This window comes from Marmota marmota, unplaced genomic scaffold (assembly GCF_001458135.2).
Source record: "Marmota marmota marmota unplaced genomic scaffold, marMar, whole genome shotgun sequence".
Classification (NCBI taxonomy): Eukaryota; Metazoa; Chordata; class Mammalia; order Rodentia; family Sciuridae; genus Marmota; species Marmota marmota.
The window spans coordinates 4,004,614-4,017,304 of record NW_026000168.1 but is presented as its reverse complement, the minus strand read 5'-3'; the positions used below and the strand labels follow the sequence as shown (position 1 = coordinate 4,017,304).

General features: G+C 49.1%; 1 protein-coding gene across 1 annotated transcript in view; it reads right to left on the bottom strand.

The window, feature by feature from the left end:
- Positions 1 to 10,881, bottom strand: part of Gxylt2 (glucoside xylosyltransferase 2) — a 64,584-nt gene extending 53,703 nt beyond the window's left edge. The window contains exons 1-2 of the mRNA XM_048786957.1: positions 10,768 to 10,881; positions 10,474 to 10,598 (exon numbers count right to left, since the gene is read on the bottom strand). Coding sequence (XP_048642914.1) covers positions 10,474 to 10,598; positions 10,768 to 10,881 — 239 coding nt within the window. The remainder of the gene's footprint in view (positions 1 to 10,473; positions 10,599 to 10,767) is intronic.
- Positions 10,882 to 12,691: the final 1,810 nt, after the last annotated feature.

Here is a 12,691-nt window from a genome sequence, read left to right as displayed (position 1 = left end):
CTTTTTTGGAACTGACAAGCTCCCGGGGCTCAGTGAGCCTGCTGCTGGGATCCGGGCTATCAGAGGACGCTGGTGGAAAGCAACACTTCTTTAAAACACAGCCCCAACTGGACTGCTGGCCACTTTTTCCTAGGAAATGCATAAGCATCAGGGAAATGGTAGAAGAGAAACGCAAAGGAGCGGAATGTGCTTGCTCAGGGCAGAATGAATGAGCAGGGCCTTCCTGTTTCCTGGAGTCTTTTGCAAGATGAGACCAGCTTGCGATTTTCACGTGGAGGTGAAACACTCTGGACATGAGGCCAGAGCGGCTGCTGTGGAGAGGGAGCACCTCAAGACAGCCCTGGAAGGAGAGCCAGGGGACAGCAGCTAAAGCCACCTCAAGGTTTGGCAGCAGGAGTAAAGTTCCCTGCACACCGTGGCTTTTGGAAGGCATGAGTCAACTGCAGAAAGTTTCCCCTCTGAAGCTGCGATTTGACCCCTCACTGGGAACCCAGACATGACACCAAGGACTCCGCTCGCAGTTAAATCACTTTTAATGACCTGTGGTTTGGAGTTAAATCAAGTGTCATTAATCTTTTCAGACAGACACAAAAGCTAACGTTTGCCTTGAAGTCACGGTATAATATGAATGTCAGCAGCGTGCCAAAAACCTGCCATGGAGGCGCTTAATAAAAGTATTTGATAAATGCTTTTAATTATTAATAGAACATATTTAATTTGTTTCATGATGTCTGAAACGTGGCTGTGCTCCTAAACAAAGTCTAGGTCTAATTCACAGTAGGTGCTGTGTCTGAAGTTGGTAACTCTGTGCGTGCGTGTGTGTGTGTGTGTGTGTGTGTGTGAGTGCATGCTCACGGTTTTAGATATTACACATACGTATGGCTTAAGACTAGTAAGTGTTGCAGCAAGGATTCAAATCTAGGGCGTTGGACATTGGACTTAAAAGGTCTTTTTTTTTTTTTTTTTAATAACACAACAGAAATTCCTCTCTCGCAGTTCTGCAGGCTACAATCCGGGCATCAGCGGCCACGCTTCCTCGGCAGACTCTGGAGAAGAATCACTCCTCTCCTCCCCATCACCTGCGTCCCCAGCCACTGCTATGGCCCCCTGGCTCCCTGCTGCAATGCCCCATCTCCTCCTCCACAGGGCCTTCTCCTCCATGTGTCTCTCCATCCTCTCCTCTTCTCATGAGGACACTGGTTGTCACATTCAGGGGTCACCCTACATCTAGGGGGCTTTCACCCAGAGACCCTTAACTAACTGCCTCGGCTGAGACTTTTCTAGACCAGATCACACTCTGAGGCGGCCCTGGGGCCGAAGCCCTGATTTCACGTTTTGCTGTTTGTGGAGTCACACGCAAGTGAGCAGAGAGAGGCCTCGCTGCGGAGTCGAAGCCTCTCCCCGCCCCCGGTCCTGGCCTCCCTGAGTCCCCCTCTCCAGGGCCATTCCCAGGAGATACCTCCGCCAACCCTTCACTATCAGCTGAGCTCATTCTCACCGGGTTTACTTGTCCCCCTCTGACACTCTGTGGTGTGCCTGGAATGATTGCCACTTCATTGTTCTTTATGATTGCTCCTGACACAGGGGAGGGAGATGCTGCTTCCCGATCTCCCTCTTCCTTTTAAATGAAGATATTATTGAGATTTCCAGGTATGAACCAGCAGGGCCAGTTTGAAAGGGATGACTGTTGACATGTGAAGGAAAAGAATTAGGTGAGGAATTCAGTTCTGCACATGGGAATTTCTCATTTCCTAAAGATGGGCTTAAAGGAGCAGCCAACTTAGAGGGAAGAAAGAGGAAAAAGGCTCTCCCCAACTCATTTCCGTCCTCTATCCAAACAGACTTTCTAACTTTATGATAATTTATGTGCTTCTAGTTATTTTGTACATTAGACAAGTAATATATTTTTATCATAGAAAAAATTTAAAATACAGATAAGCAGAGGAACATACACCCATAATTCCAATTGTATAACCTCTGTTGACATTTTGGCAGACCACCTTCCAGAAATCCCAGATAAATGTGTGTGTGTGTGTAAACATACGCAAGTTTAAAAAAAAATTGAAATGGGATAATTTTTATAACCTGTTTATGTCCCTTACAAGTATGAATGATGTTCAATTACAAACAACAAAAAAGTAGATTTTATCAGAGCTCTTCTCCAAAGGGATTCTAGGAGTATGGTTCAGATGGTCCAGACTTTGGATCTGTTGCTGAGGACAGCACGGCCATCAGCACTGTTGTTCTTCCAAGCACATGGACTTGGTTTCAACGTCTTAGTCGACCATTCTCTGTCCATCTTGGGCAAGGCTTTAACCATCTCTAGCCCTCGACTTTCCCATCTGTGAGACTGCACGTTGATTGTATGGCTGTCTGCTTCTGGTCTCAGTGGGTCTCATGGGCATCCACAACTTTCTGACAAGAGCATCTCAATTTTCCTTTGGGGAAGCTGTTGTTGTGTTCTCAGTCCATGAGGTTCAGAGATGCAGAGTCATCTGTCCATCACTCCCAGCTGTGACCATCGTGAGGGCACATGCATGTGACACAACACAGGCCGTTAGAGGCAGCCCTGGGTCCGCGTCGGTGAGATTCCCCCTGAGGGCGACTAGGGGAGGAGGACCAGGCTCAGGCCTGTGGCTACTTTTCTGTGGCCAGGACCTACCTACCTGGCAGCCCCACCCACCCAGAGGAGGCCAAAGATGGAGCCCAGCTGGTCAGACATCCTGGACACACCGGACTGCACCTCTGTCTCCCTCCTCACTCCAGTTTTAGGGCTGGTAAATCCCCTCATGAGGAGGTGACACAAACTGATCACCACGGATTCCATACTCGCAACTGAAAAATCCCATCTCTCTGTGGCAGTGCCTCCCTGGCCGGTGGCTCTGGGGAGCAGATGGAGTCGTGTGGTGCCAGCTTAACACAGGCCCCACACTCTCACCACCGTGAAGCATGGGTCACCATTGCCATTATAACTGGTAACAGTTGTCATTGTTATCAGTTGGTACACATCAAGCTAAAATTCACCAGAAGCTTTCGTGTTTCTCTAGGTTTGTCCAGTTGGCCAGGACCGCAGGTCTGCAACCAGCCAAGTGAGCCCCACTCTGCACTCTGTCCGCTTCTAACGAGTGCCAGGCGATGGACTGGCTCTCCCCCTCCACTCGGGAAGCCAAGCCAGCTCCTGAAGGCCTAGCCGTCCCTCCGGAGATCTGCCTGGATCTGCACCCCGCCTGGTGCACACTCGTCCTGCACCAGCCTTCCACCTGCATCATGGGGGTGCATCAGGAGCTCAGGAGAGAGCCGAGCTTCCACGTCACATACAGGTCATGGGTCCAGTTGCAGTCCAGTGGACGACAGTGACAGCACTCATATCAGCCTCTGGGTGACGCTCCCAAGCCACCCCTGCTGCTTGGTGTACATTTTTAAGTAAGTCTTTTTTTAATATTCATTTTTTTTTTAGTTAGAGGTGGACACAATCTTTATTTTAGTTTATGCGGTGCTGAGGATTGAACCCAGTGCCTCGCACATGCTAGGCGTGTACTCAACCTCTGAGCCACAACGCCGGCCCTTTTAGTGTACATTTTTATTTTTCCTCTTTGGACCTCAATTTTGCAATTCAAAAAAGGGTCATATTTTTGATTGGTGTCCTCCGGGGGCTTTTACTCAGGTAGAGCATGGATTCTGAACTGTGCAACGTAAATTTCCACTAGTAGATTACAGTCTCTTACGTTGCTAAAAGAGACGGCCACCTTTAAACACATCAAACTCACTTTCTGTTGGCACAGAATCAAGGGTCCCAATAAAGGTATCAAGACAAGAAACTTCTGTTTGTAGGAGCAGTTTCCAGAGCATCACAGTTTGCAATGAATCACATGCTGGAGAGTGTTCAGGAGGGACACAAACCGACGCTGACCTTCAAGACAGTTCTCATGCGTGGTGGTGGTGGTTGCTGCTGTGACTTCTGAAGTCGTGACAATGTGTATAGACTATAAACTTTTGTCTCTTCTTTTCTGGCAGTGCCTTATAGTGTGAGGTCAATTTTCTTCCAAGGAATCTCACCAGTAAGTGTGGCTGGTGAAAGCCACCACAGCCACTCTTCGCTGAACTTAGAAGAGGTACTAAAGCAGATGGTGCAGATCAAAGTTAGCCAGGATTCTTTGGTGCCATCTGACAGAATCCATGTCACGCTGGATTAAGAAAACATGGGAAGTCACTCGATCCTGGAATCTGGAAAGGCGTTGGCACCAGCCGCCCGGGTGGTCAGAGGGGCCCTGCGTGACTCCTCCACGTTCTCTCAGTGCTGACCCGCTTTCTCCTCAGGCAGAAACGCAGCTGCAGTCCCTGGGCTTCCCACCGTCTCACTTCAGTCATCACAAACAGTCGGCTGTTATGCTTTCCCTGAGGTCTGAAAGCTCGCCACGGGCTCCACTTGGGCCCAGTAGGATAAAGGCTAGGGTGCCAGTGGCCACCCAGGGCGTGGTGGGTGCTCATTTCCTGCACAGCCCTGAAACCACTTCCTTCTAAGGTCTCTATCAACAGCCCCCAGATCTTCATTTAAATGAAACCTCTGGTTCAGCAAGATGACTTTGAATCCTAGTAACTGAAACCTCAACTCCAACACAGTAACAGAGGATCCGAGACAGGGCAGACCTCAGACCCGCTGACCCTGGGCCTCTGTGGTGTCTGCAAGGACCCACTATCTCTTTCTCCCTCTACTGCCCAAAGTAAAGTCATCATCCCAGAATGGTTCTCTCCGATCCTGGTACCGGCTGGGGCTGTTTTCTAGGTCGTATCTAGCACATGAGAGGGAGTCTCTTGTTCAGTGGACTAAGTCCTTTCCCTCAGGCCGACTGGCCAGCCCAGGTCATGTGACACCTGTGCACCAAGAACTTCTGTGGAGAAATGAAAGGATCGATGGCTGAGTCTTGGACACCCTTCACCTCCGGTTTCCCTCCTAAGGATCCAGAACCCAGGATTGTCACAGGTGAAGCATCAGGCACCTTCCCGTGGTGAGACATCCCCTGGAGTAACTGAAGAGTGCTCTTAAAGCTGCCAGGGCCTCTAGCTATGGTGGTACCCGCGGTCATTCCAGTGACTGGAGAGGCCGAGGCAGGAGGATCACAAGCTTAGGCCAGCCTCAGCAACTTACCAGCCCTGTCTCCAAATAAAAAGGGACTGGGATGTTGCTCAGTGGTAGAGCTCCCGGGGTTCAACCCCATACTGAGAAGAATAAGAGGGAAAAGTACCAGACCAAGATCCTCAGTATATACAATAAAAAACCAAAAACAAGCCCGAACAAAAGATGTCAAGGTCGTTAGAAACAGATAAATCTGAGAAACTGTCATAGCCAACTCGAGGCTATGAGATAGTGACAGCTAAGTATAATATGGTCTCCTGAATAGAATCCCGCAACCGGAAGGACATCAGGTAGAACTAAGGACATCGGAATGAACGTGGACAACATGTATGACATGAGTTCATTGGCTGCGGCCAGTGTATCATGCAGGAACTAGACGTCAACAACGGAGGAAACTAGGTGCAAGGGAGATGGACATTCTCTGCATTTTATCAACTCTTCTATAAATGTAAAATCATTCAAAAAATCTGTTAAAAAGAAAAAAAATCCTTCTTTTAATATTCTCACTGAATATCCTTACTGCTCTTCTAAAACTATTTTCAATTTTAAATCGTGTGAAATTAAGTAAGTCTGAGCATGGCACGGGGCAGATGGGCGCGGGGCAGCTGGGCGCTGCGCGGGTCCATTAGTTCACTGCACAAACATTTGCTGAGCACCTCCTCTGAGGTCATGTCTTCCTGGGTGCCAGTGAAGCAGCGATGAGTGAGACAGGAAGTGCACATGGAGCGGGAGGAGAAAATACAAGAATACAATATCCAGATAACGCAGAGTGTGGTCAACAACAAAACCCCGGCCAGGGTGAGGAAGCAGAGAACGCAGGAAAGGGCTGTGATTCCTTGGGCGCCTGGGAGGATGCATTGAGGAGGAATCATTTGCACTTGGACCTGAAAGGAGTGCGGGAGCTGACCACGCCAGGATGTGGGGGTCTCGGGGAGTGGGCGAGTGGGGAGTGGTAGGGATGAGGCCAGAGAGCTCAGCAGGGCTGAGGTCAGGCAGGGCTCAAACAGCACTGAAAAAGTCAACCACATTCCTCGCTTGATAGAAGTTGGTCATCGCAGGCCACTCATTTAAGATCATCGCTGCAGCTGTATGGAAATGGCGCACTGGGGGCATGAGAACAGAACCACGCAAACCACAGTAGGTGGCAACAGTGGCCAAGTAGAGTGACTGGCTAGTCACTCAGTAGCGGCCCTGGAAGGGGCAGAAGTGCTGGGCTGGAGCGTGCACCTAAGGAAGACTTCCTGACTGGGTGGGCATGGGGACGAGAGGACCAATCATGGACCAGTCAACAAAAACAGGGGCTCTTCACGGAAACATCGCCCCTATATGCTGAGACCTTTTTTCAGGCTTGAACTCCCTGAGAAGATTTAGCTCAGAGACCAAAAGGCACTGCAGGAAACCATGCCTCTTGATGAGCAAGGGTGCCCACTTCCTCCCATGGACCAGCTGGTGCAGCCGCCAACTGGTACCTAACGTGTTTCTGGGTTGTCTGCTCTTGCCCCAAACCCTGGAGGGATAGCAACACCACTCACCATTGTACAGTGATGCCTGGCAGATGGACACATTTGCTGAGCCACTATGGAACACATGAACAGAGGGGACACCGCGGGGCCTAGAGGTGGCGGGAGCTTCCCTGGGAATCTATTCTTCAAGTGAGAGCAGCAATGTCCAAACCAATGCAGAGGAACAAGAATAAAGTTCAGGAGCGGGTTGGAGTTGAGCAATCAGCGAGAGCTCTGAGCGGGAGCCAATAAATAAGAAACTGATTTTGCAAGAGCTAGCACAAAGGGCCACGCAACTGGCAGAGGTGGGACTTTGCTGCTCAGCTTGATGACCTCATCCCAGGACCACAAATGTGAGAGCTGGAGGGGATCTGAGGAAACTTTTGGAAGCATTTGCTCATTTTACAGAGGAAGGAAATAAGGTGTGATGGCTTCCGACCCGGACCCAATTTGCTGGGCTCCATTTGCCATATTCTTTCTTTTTCTTGTACCAGGGGTTGAACTCAGGGGCACTCGACCACTGAGCCACCTCCCCAGCCCTATTTTGTATTTTATTTAGGGACAGGGTCTCAGTGAGTTGCTTAGGGCCTTGCTTTTGCTGAGGCTGGCTTTGAACTCAAGATCTTCCTGCCTTAGCGTCCCAAGCCACTCGGATTACAGGCATGCACCACCATGCCTGGTCATTCTCTTTTTTATACTATGCTGATTACCAGTTAAATTAAACTTCTTTTTTTCATATACAGGCTCAAAGAGGAGTTCTCAGAAGTCAGGTGCAAAGATTAGTCTTCTAAAGTCTAAAATCTATTCCTAAGTAAAATTCTCATTTTAGAATTCAGTTCCATCAAAAAGAAAGAAAAAAAAAACCTGTTAATAAACATTTCCTCTTCTCCTTCATTGAAAATGAGGCCCCTACGATGGTTCCTTTTTTGACATGGCTGCCAGGAAGCTTAAAGCTAAATTTAACACTTAATCCTCCTAATTATAGTGATCTCAGTTTTGACAAATGGCACTTACTCACCCTCTTTTTTTATCTTTAAATTTTTTTCCAATGGTCTTATTGTCTGTGTGTCTTTTACTATATATTGTCTCAAATCCTTTTTTGGAAGTCAGCCAGGTATAAATCACCAATAACCAAAACAGAAGGAAGGTTCTGTTTCTCTTGGGCACCAGGACTGCTACATTCAGTGTGGTGTCCATTGTCAGATACTGCCCTTGACCCTGACTCAGCCTCCTACTTTCGTATTTATAGAGAAGGAGGCCACCGCAGGATAGATGCACACAAATGAACAGTTATAAAATTGTAGGGTCGGCTTGCTAACTAGGCAAGTCCTTGGAAACTTCGAAATGAAAACAAGATGTGGTAGGAAAGGGCTGTTTCCTGTGCTGACGTGGCAGAACTTCACCAGCGAGGGACTCTCCTGGAGAGGCCAGGCAGTCCCAGGCACGCATGGTCGGCAGGTGGTGGGCTGGGTCGCTCCCAGCTCCAGGCCTTCTGCTTCTGCAGCCACAAGCCTGACCTCCCCGGGCCAGAGAAATGAGATCACGTAGCCTCCCTCTCTTCTGGATTCTGGCCACAGAAAGAGATTAAAGCACTCGTTTTCTGAAACCATGAGGCTTTCTCTTCCCTCCCTAAATGAAATTCCTCCTAAACCACAAAAATTTAACCCAGGCAAAATTAGGAAAGCAATAAAGGAGTCCATACAGATGTTTGTCCTCCTGCTCCTCCTGCTTCAGAACCTTCTGTGATAGTTTCTGTTGAGGTAGCAAAAAAACAGAAACAAAAAGAACAATAAATAAGTCCTGGAAAATGGCAGCTGTTTATGCCTTTGAGCCTGAGACTTCCTGTGGCTTTTTGTTTTTTAATCTTTCCCAAGTTTGTAAATTCCGTTCTTTATTCCTGTGGTGTTGGGCCTGATTTCCATGATCATCTAAGAGATATGTTCACAAGAAAAATGGCTTCAAGGGTGCCGCTGATCATGGAAATGCTCCTTCCCCACAGCACCCATTTGGATTCCGTTCATGATCTCCTCCTAGTCAGAGCCAATTTGTTCAGAGAGAGACAAGAAGATGCTGCCCCAATGTTCCCAACACCTTGAAGAATGAGACAGTTCAAAAAGCTATGGCGTTTCTTCAGAAAAATCTCAATAAAACCATGTCTCGCAGGCCAGACTGTTGTATGACATCACTACAGTGGGCAAGAGCTCACCTTGCGCCCAGGCTGCCTGGCTCCTTATCCTACCTACCTCCTGTTACCCAGGAGCCCTGGACAAAGTGGGATGTGACACTTCCCTACCTTTAAAATGGGGATAAAACTAATGCTCACATCATAGAGCACTTTGATGTGTTTCAAAAACAAAGAAAGCATGTGAAAGCACACACCATTGGCTCCACTCCCTTTGCTTCTGACTCTGTAAGGGCTGGGCTGGGGCCTGAGAATCTGCGTTTTAACATGTCTTCAGATGACACTGATGCCCTTGGTCTCCAAGTTTGAGAGAGGTGGGGGTGTGGAGGTAGACCGCTTGCCTAGTCCTCGAGGGCCCTGGGTTGAATTCCCAGCACCTCCCCAAAAGGCTTGATCCACTCTCAGTGGGCTATGCATAGACTACATAGTTACACATGTCATTTTGATACTGCACATAGCTGTGCCAAGTGGTGTCAGTTCTTATTGTCTTACAAGGTGTCTCAAACTCAGACATTTTACTTGCAGTAAAACCCAAATGCAATAGAGAAAATCCTATCACGTTCCTAATAGAAATACCCTTATTTTAAAGACCTGGGAGGTTCCGAACTTGCGAAGTGTAGATACTTTAAAAGCGATTCCAGGATGGCGGGCTTCCCTGCCTAGAACTTGTCGGCGCCCATCTGTACACTTGGGAGGCAGAAGCGAAACAAAAGCTGACACAGCTACTTTTTGAGGTTTCGTGTCTTCGGAGTTACAGTAAAAGCGCCAAACAGACTTAGTCATTATGGTCAAAAAGAATTCTTCAACTCGTTTCAAGTAATTAAGGAGCCCAGCAAATGCGGACGTTGCAAGGGCAGTTGGAACAGCAGAGGACACAGCCTCACAGGCGGGGATCGTTCCACAGCTCCCCACAACAAAGGGAACGACCAAACCCCCGACCTGCGGGCTTCCAGCAGCCCTAACGCCAAAGACCAAGGCTCCGACGAAAAGCCGGCGTGTTTGACTTGGTGTCGGGAAAGAGACTATCGATAAAGCCCATGGTTAAGATGCTTTCCTTGCCGGGCCCCTGGACCGTTCTGGAGCCCCGTCTGCCTCCCGGCGCCACGCACTCCTGCCCGCGGGAGCAGACTCCGCACACCCGGGCGCTCGGAGCGCCTCTCGGTTCTGCGCACGGGCTCTCGCGGCCCGAGGAAGGGACAGGCGCTTCTCCCACACAAGCAGACCTGAGTTTTCGGGACAAATGCTCCATCGAAACGTGAGAACGAGATAAGGCATTTTTGCCTCGAGATGACTTTTTGAAAATTAAACAAAGGGCGTATGTTTGCAAGAATGAAAAAAAAAAAAAAAGAAAGAAAGAAAGAAAGAAAAAGAAAAAGAAAGACAAACCCCCGCTTTGCCCTGACCGTTTAAAAATGCAATACACAAACCACTTTCCCTAACACTTCTTCTAAAAGGTAGGTCACTGCCAGCCCGGGCTCCTGAAGGTTCCACCGAGGGGCTGCTGCTTCATTGGCAGAGAGGGACAGAGAGGGACAGGAGCGCGCGGGGAAACTTGGAGTCTGATCCTCTAGACCAGAGCCTCCCTTAGACTTGGCGCGGGTGGAGGCAGCGAGACACCGGTCCCCAGATGGGATTCTGGGGCTGCCACGACTCCCCTCGCCAACTTGTCCAGGCTGCCGGCGCCCCGNCCGCCTCCTCTGCCCGCCGGCCAGGGACTGGGGTCTAGGAGGGCGGCGGGTGGCCGGCGGCGGCGGAGGAGGAGAGCGGCGAGGAGGAGGCGCTAGGGCTCCGGGAGGAGCGGCCCTCGCCTACCGTACTGTGTGGAGTAGCCGCCCGCGGTCCGCCCACCCCAGCCGCCGGGCGCTGGAACTTCAGGTAGTGCCGGCTACACATCACCCCATTCATCCATTCATTTGGTCATCTGCTCATCCACTCGCTTACTCACTTACCTCCCGTTCCCGCCACTCTTCCATCTGATTCGCTGTCGCCACGATGATTCGCCCATTGATCCATTTATCCCATGCGTTTCCCACCCAGCCGCGCTGCTGCCTGCACAGCCACATCTGCTCGGGGGAGGGGGGGGGGGGGACATCTCTGTCCTGTCTGCCAGGCGCACGGCTCTGCCCACGGTGCTGCCCAACAAGTATGTTGGGCAAAAGCACTCTAGATCCGCATACAGAAATGATAGAATGAATTTCAATGTCTAGATTTAAAATCAGACACTGTCAATACTGGCTTGGTGATCCTGAGCAATCTGCAGAACTTTCTTAAGCCTTAATTTCCTTGAATGCAAAATGGGAATGATATGCTGCTCACTACAGAGGCATTCTGTGGATAGATACCAAACCAAATAATACATTCAAAGGAACTAGCACAGTGTCTGGCTCACAGTAAGTGCCCACTAAGAGTTCACCGAGATCATTAGTACAAGAAAACATAGTTTATCTTATAGACGTAAGTGCGAATTTCATACTCTTTCATAGCTTTGAGATGAACAACTCCACGACTCAGTGTGCCAGGCGTAGTAGCGCACCCTGTAATCCCAGCCACTCCGGAGGCTGAGGAAGGAGGATGGCAAGTTCAAAGCCAGCCTCAGGAACTTAGGCCCTAGCAACTTAGTGAGACTCTGTCTCGGAATAATAAAAACAAAAAGGGATGGGAATATTTCTCCCTCTGGAATCTGGACACCTCTAGCTATCCAGTTACTCAGGCCAGAAATTAGGTGGGAACCCTTCTCTTCCTTTACCTCCCAGAGTAGTGATGTTCTGTTGCATAACAAACGACTCCACAGATGCCAAGAGGTAAAGCATCCCTGGGTTAAATCCATCCGCATTTCCCTCCCTTATCTAGCTATCCATCTATCTATAGAATATATTAATTCTTTGGAGACTTTAACAGCCACAATCACCAGGTCAAGGTCAGGATTTCCTACCTATTCTTCCAGGGCCTCCCCAGTTACAGATCGGAAACATCTGCACACATCCTCCCATTATTCTGCAAGAACTGACAGCAGCTGTCTATTGACTCTCCTTGCAGCACAGTCACAGAAGAAAGAACACTCGTTATAACAATGTTCCTGAGTGTCCACAAGGTTCTAAGTTGCCTTGTTAATCATCTCAAATTCAATTATATTCTGAATTTTTCTCATAATAGCATCTTATCTTAATTCTTTTGCAATCCATTGCATTCACATGCCTAGGAGTAAGAATATTTAATAACCTGAACCCTCAAGCAGGCATCTAGGAAATGGCAGATGCAAGCTCAAAATATGGGTGACAGATGTTGCTGGTGAGCAAACATAAATGATGCACGGGTTCCCAATGGGGCCGGGAGAGGGGAGGTGGCACCCACCTCAGAGCATCTGGAATAAGAAGGAGGCTGTCTTGGGTGGACATGATAGCCGCAGGTTCTGCAGCACATTGCTAAGGGCCAATATGGAAACCCTGTTGAGAAAGGCTGGGCCAGGACAAGACCCGCTGTTCAGACCTTTCAATTTACAAATGCCACATTGTTTTGATATATGGCCCAGTGAAACAGGAATCCTGTAAATGTGCCTTGCCACCTCTTCCTTCTTCAAGGCCATATGAAAGCCCAGCAAGTAAATCTAACACTTGACGGTAGCCGGGGCTTCAAACCTGAGTAGGATCCAAGACAGTCAGACTGAACCAAACAGAGGACTCGGTTTTCTTAAATCCCACTGAAAGTAAAAAGAAAGGCCTGATTTACCTCCTGCCCCCGAGGCCAACCCATGTTTTGGAATCACTACTCTGGGAGAAAACCGCAATCTCTAGTGTCATGGAAAAGCAGTCCAGACTCCCACAGCCGTGGCCCACCCAGTGTCTCAGCCAGACGTTAGGGACACAGAATCAACAC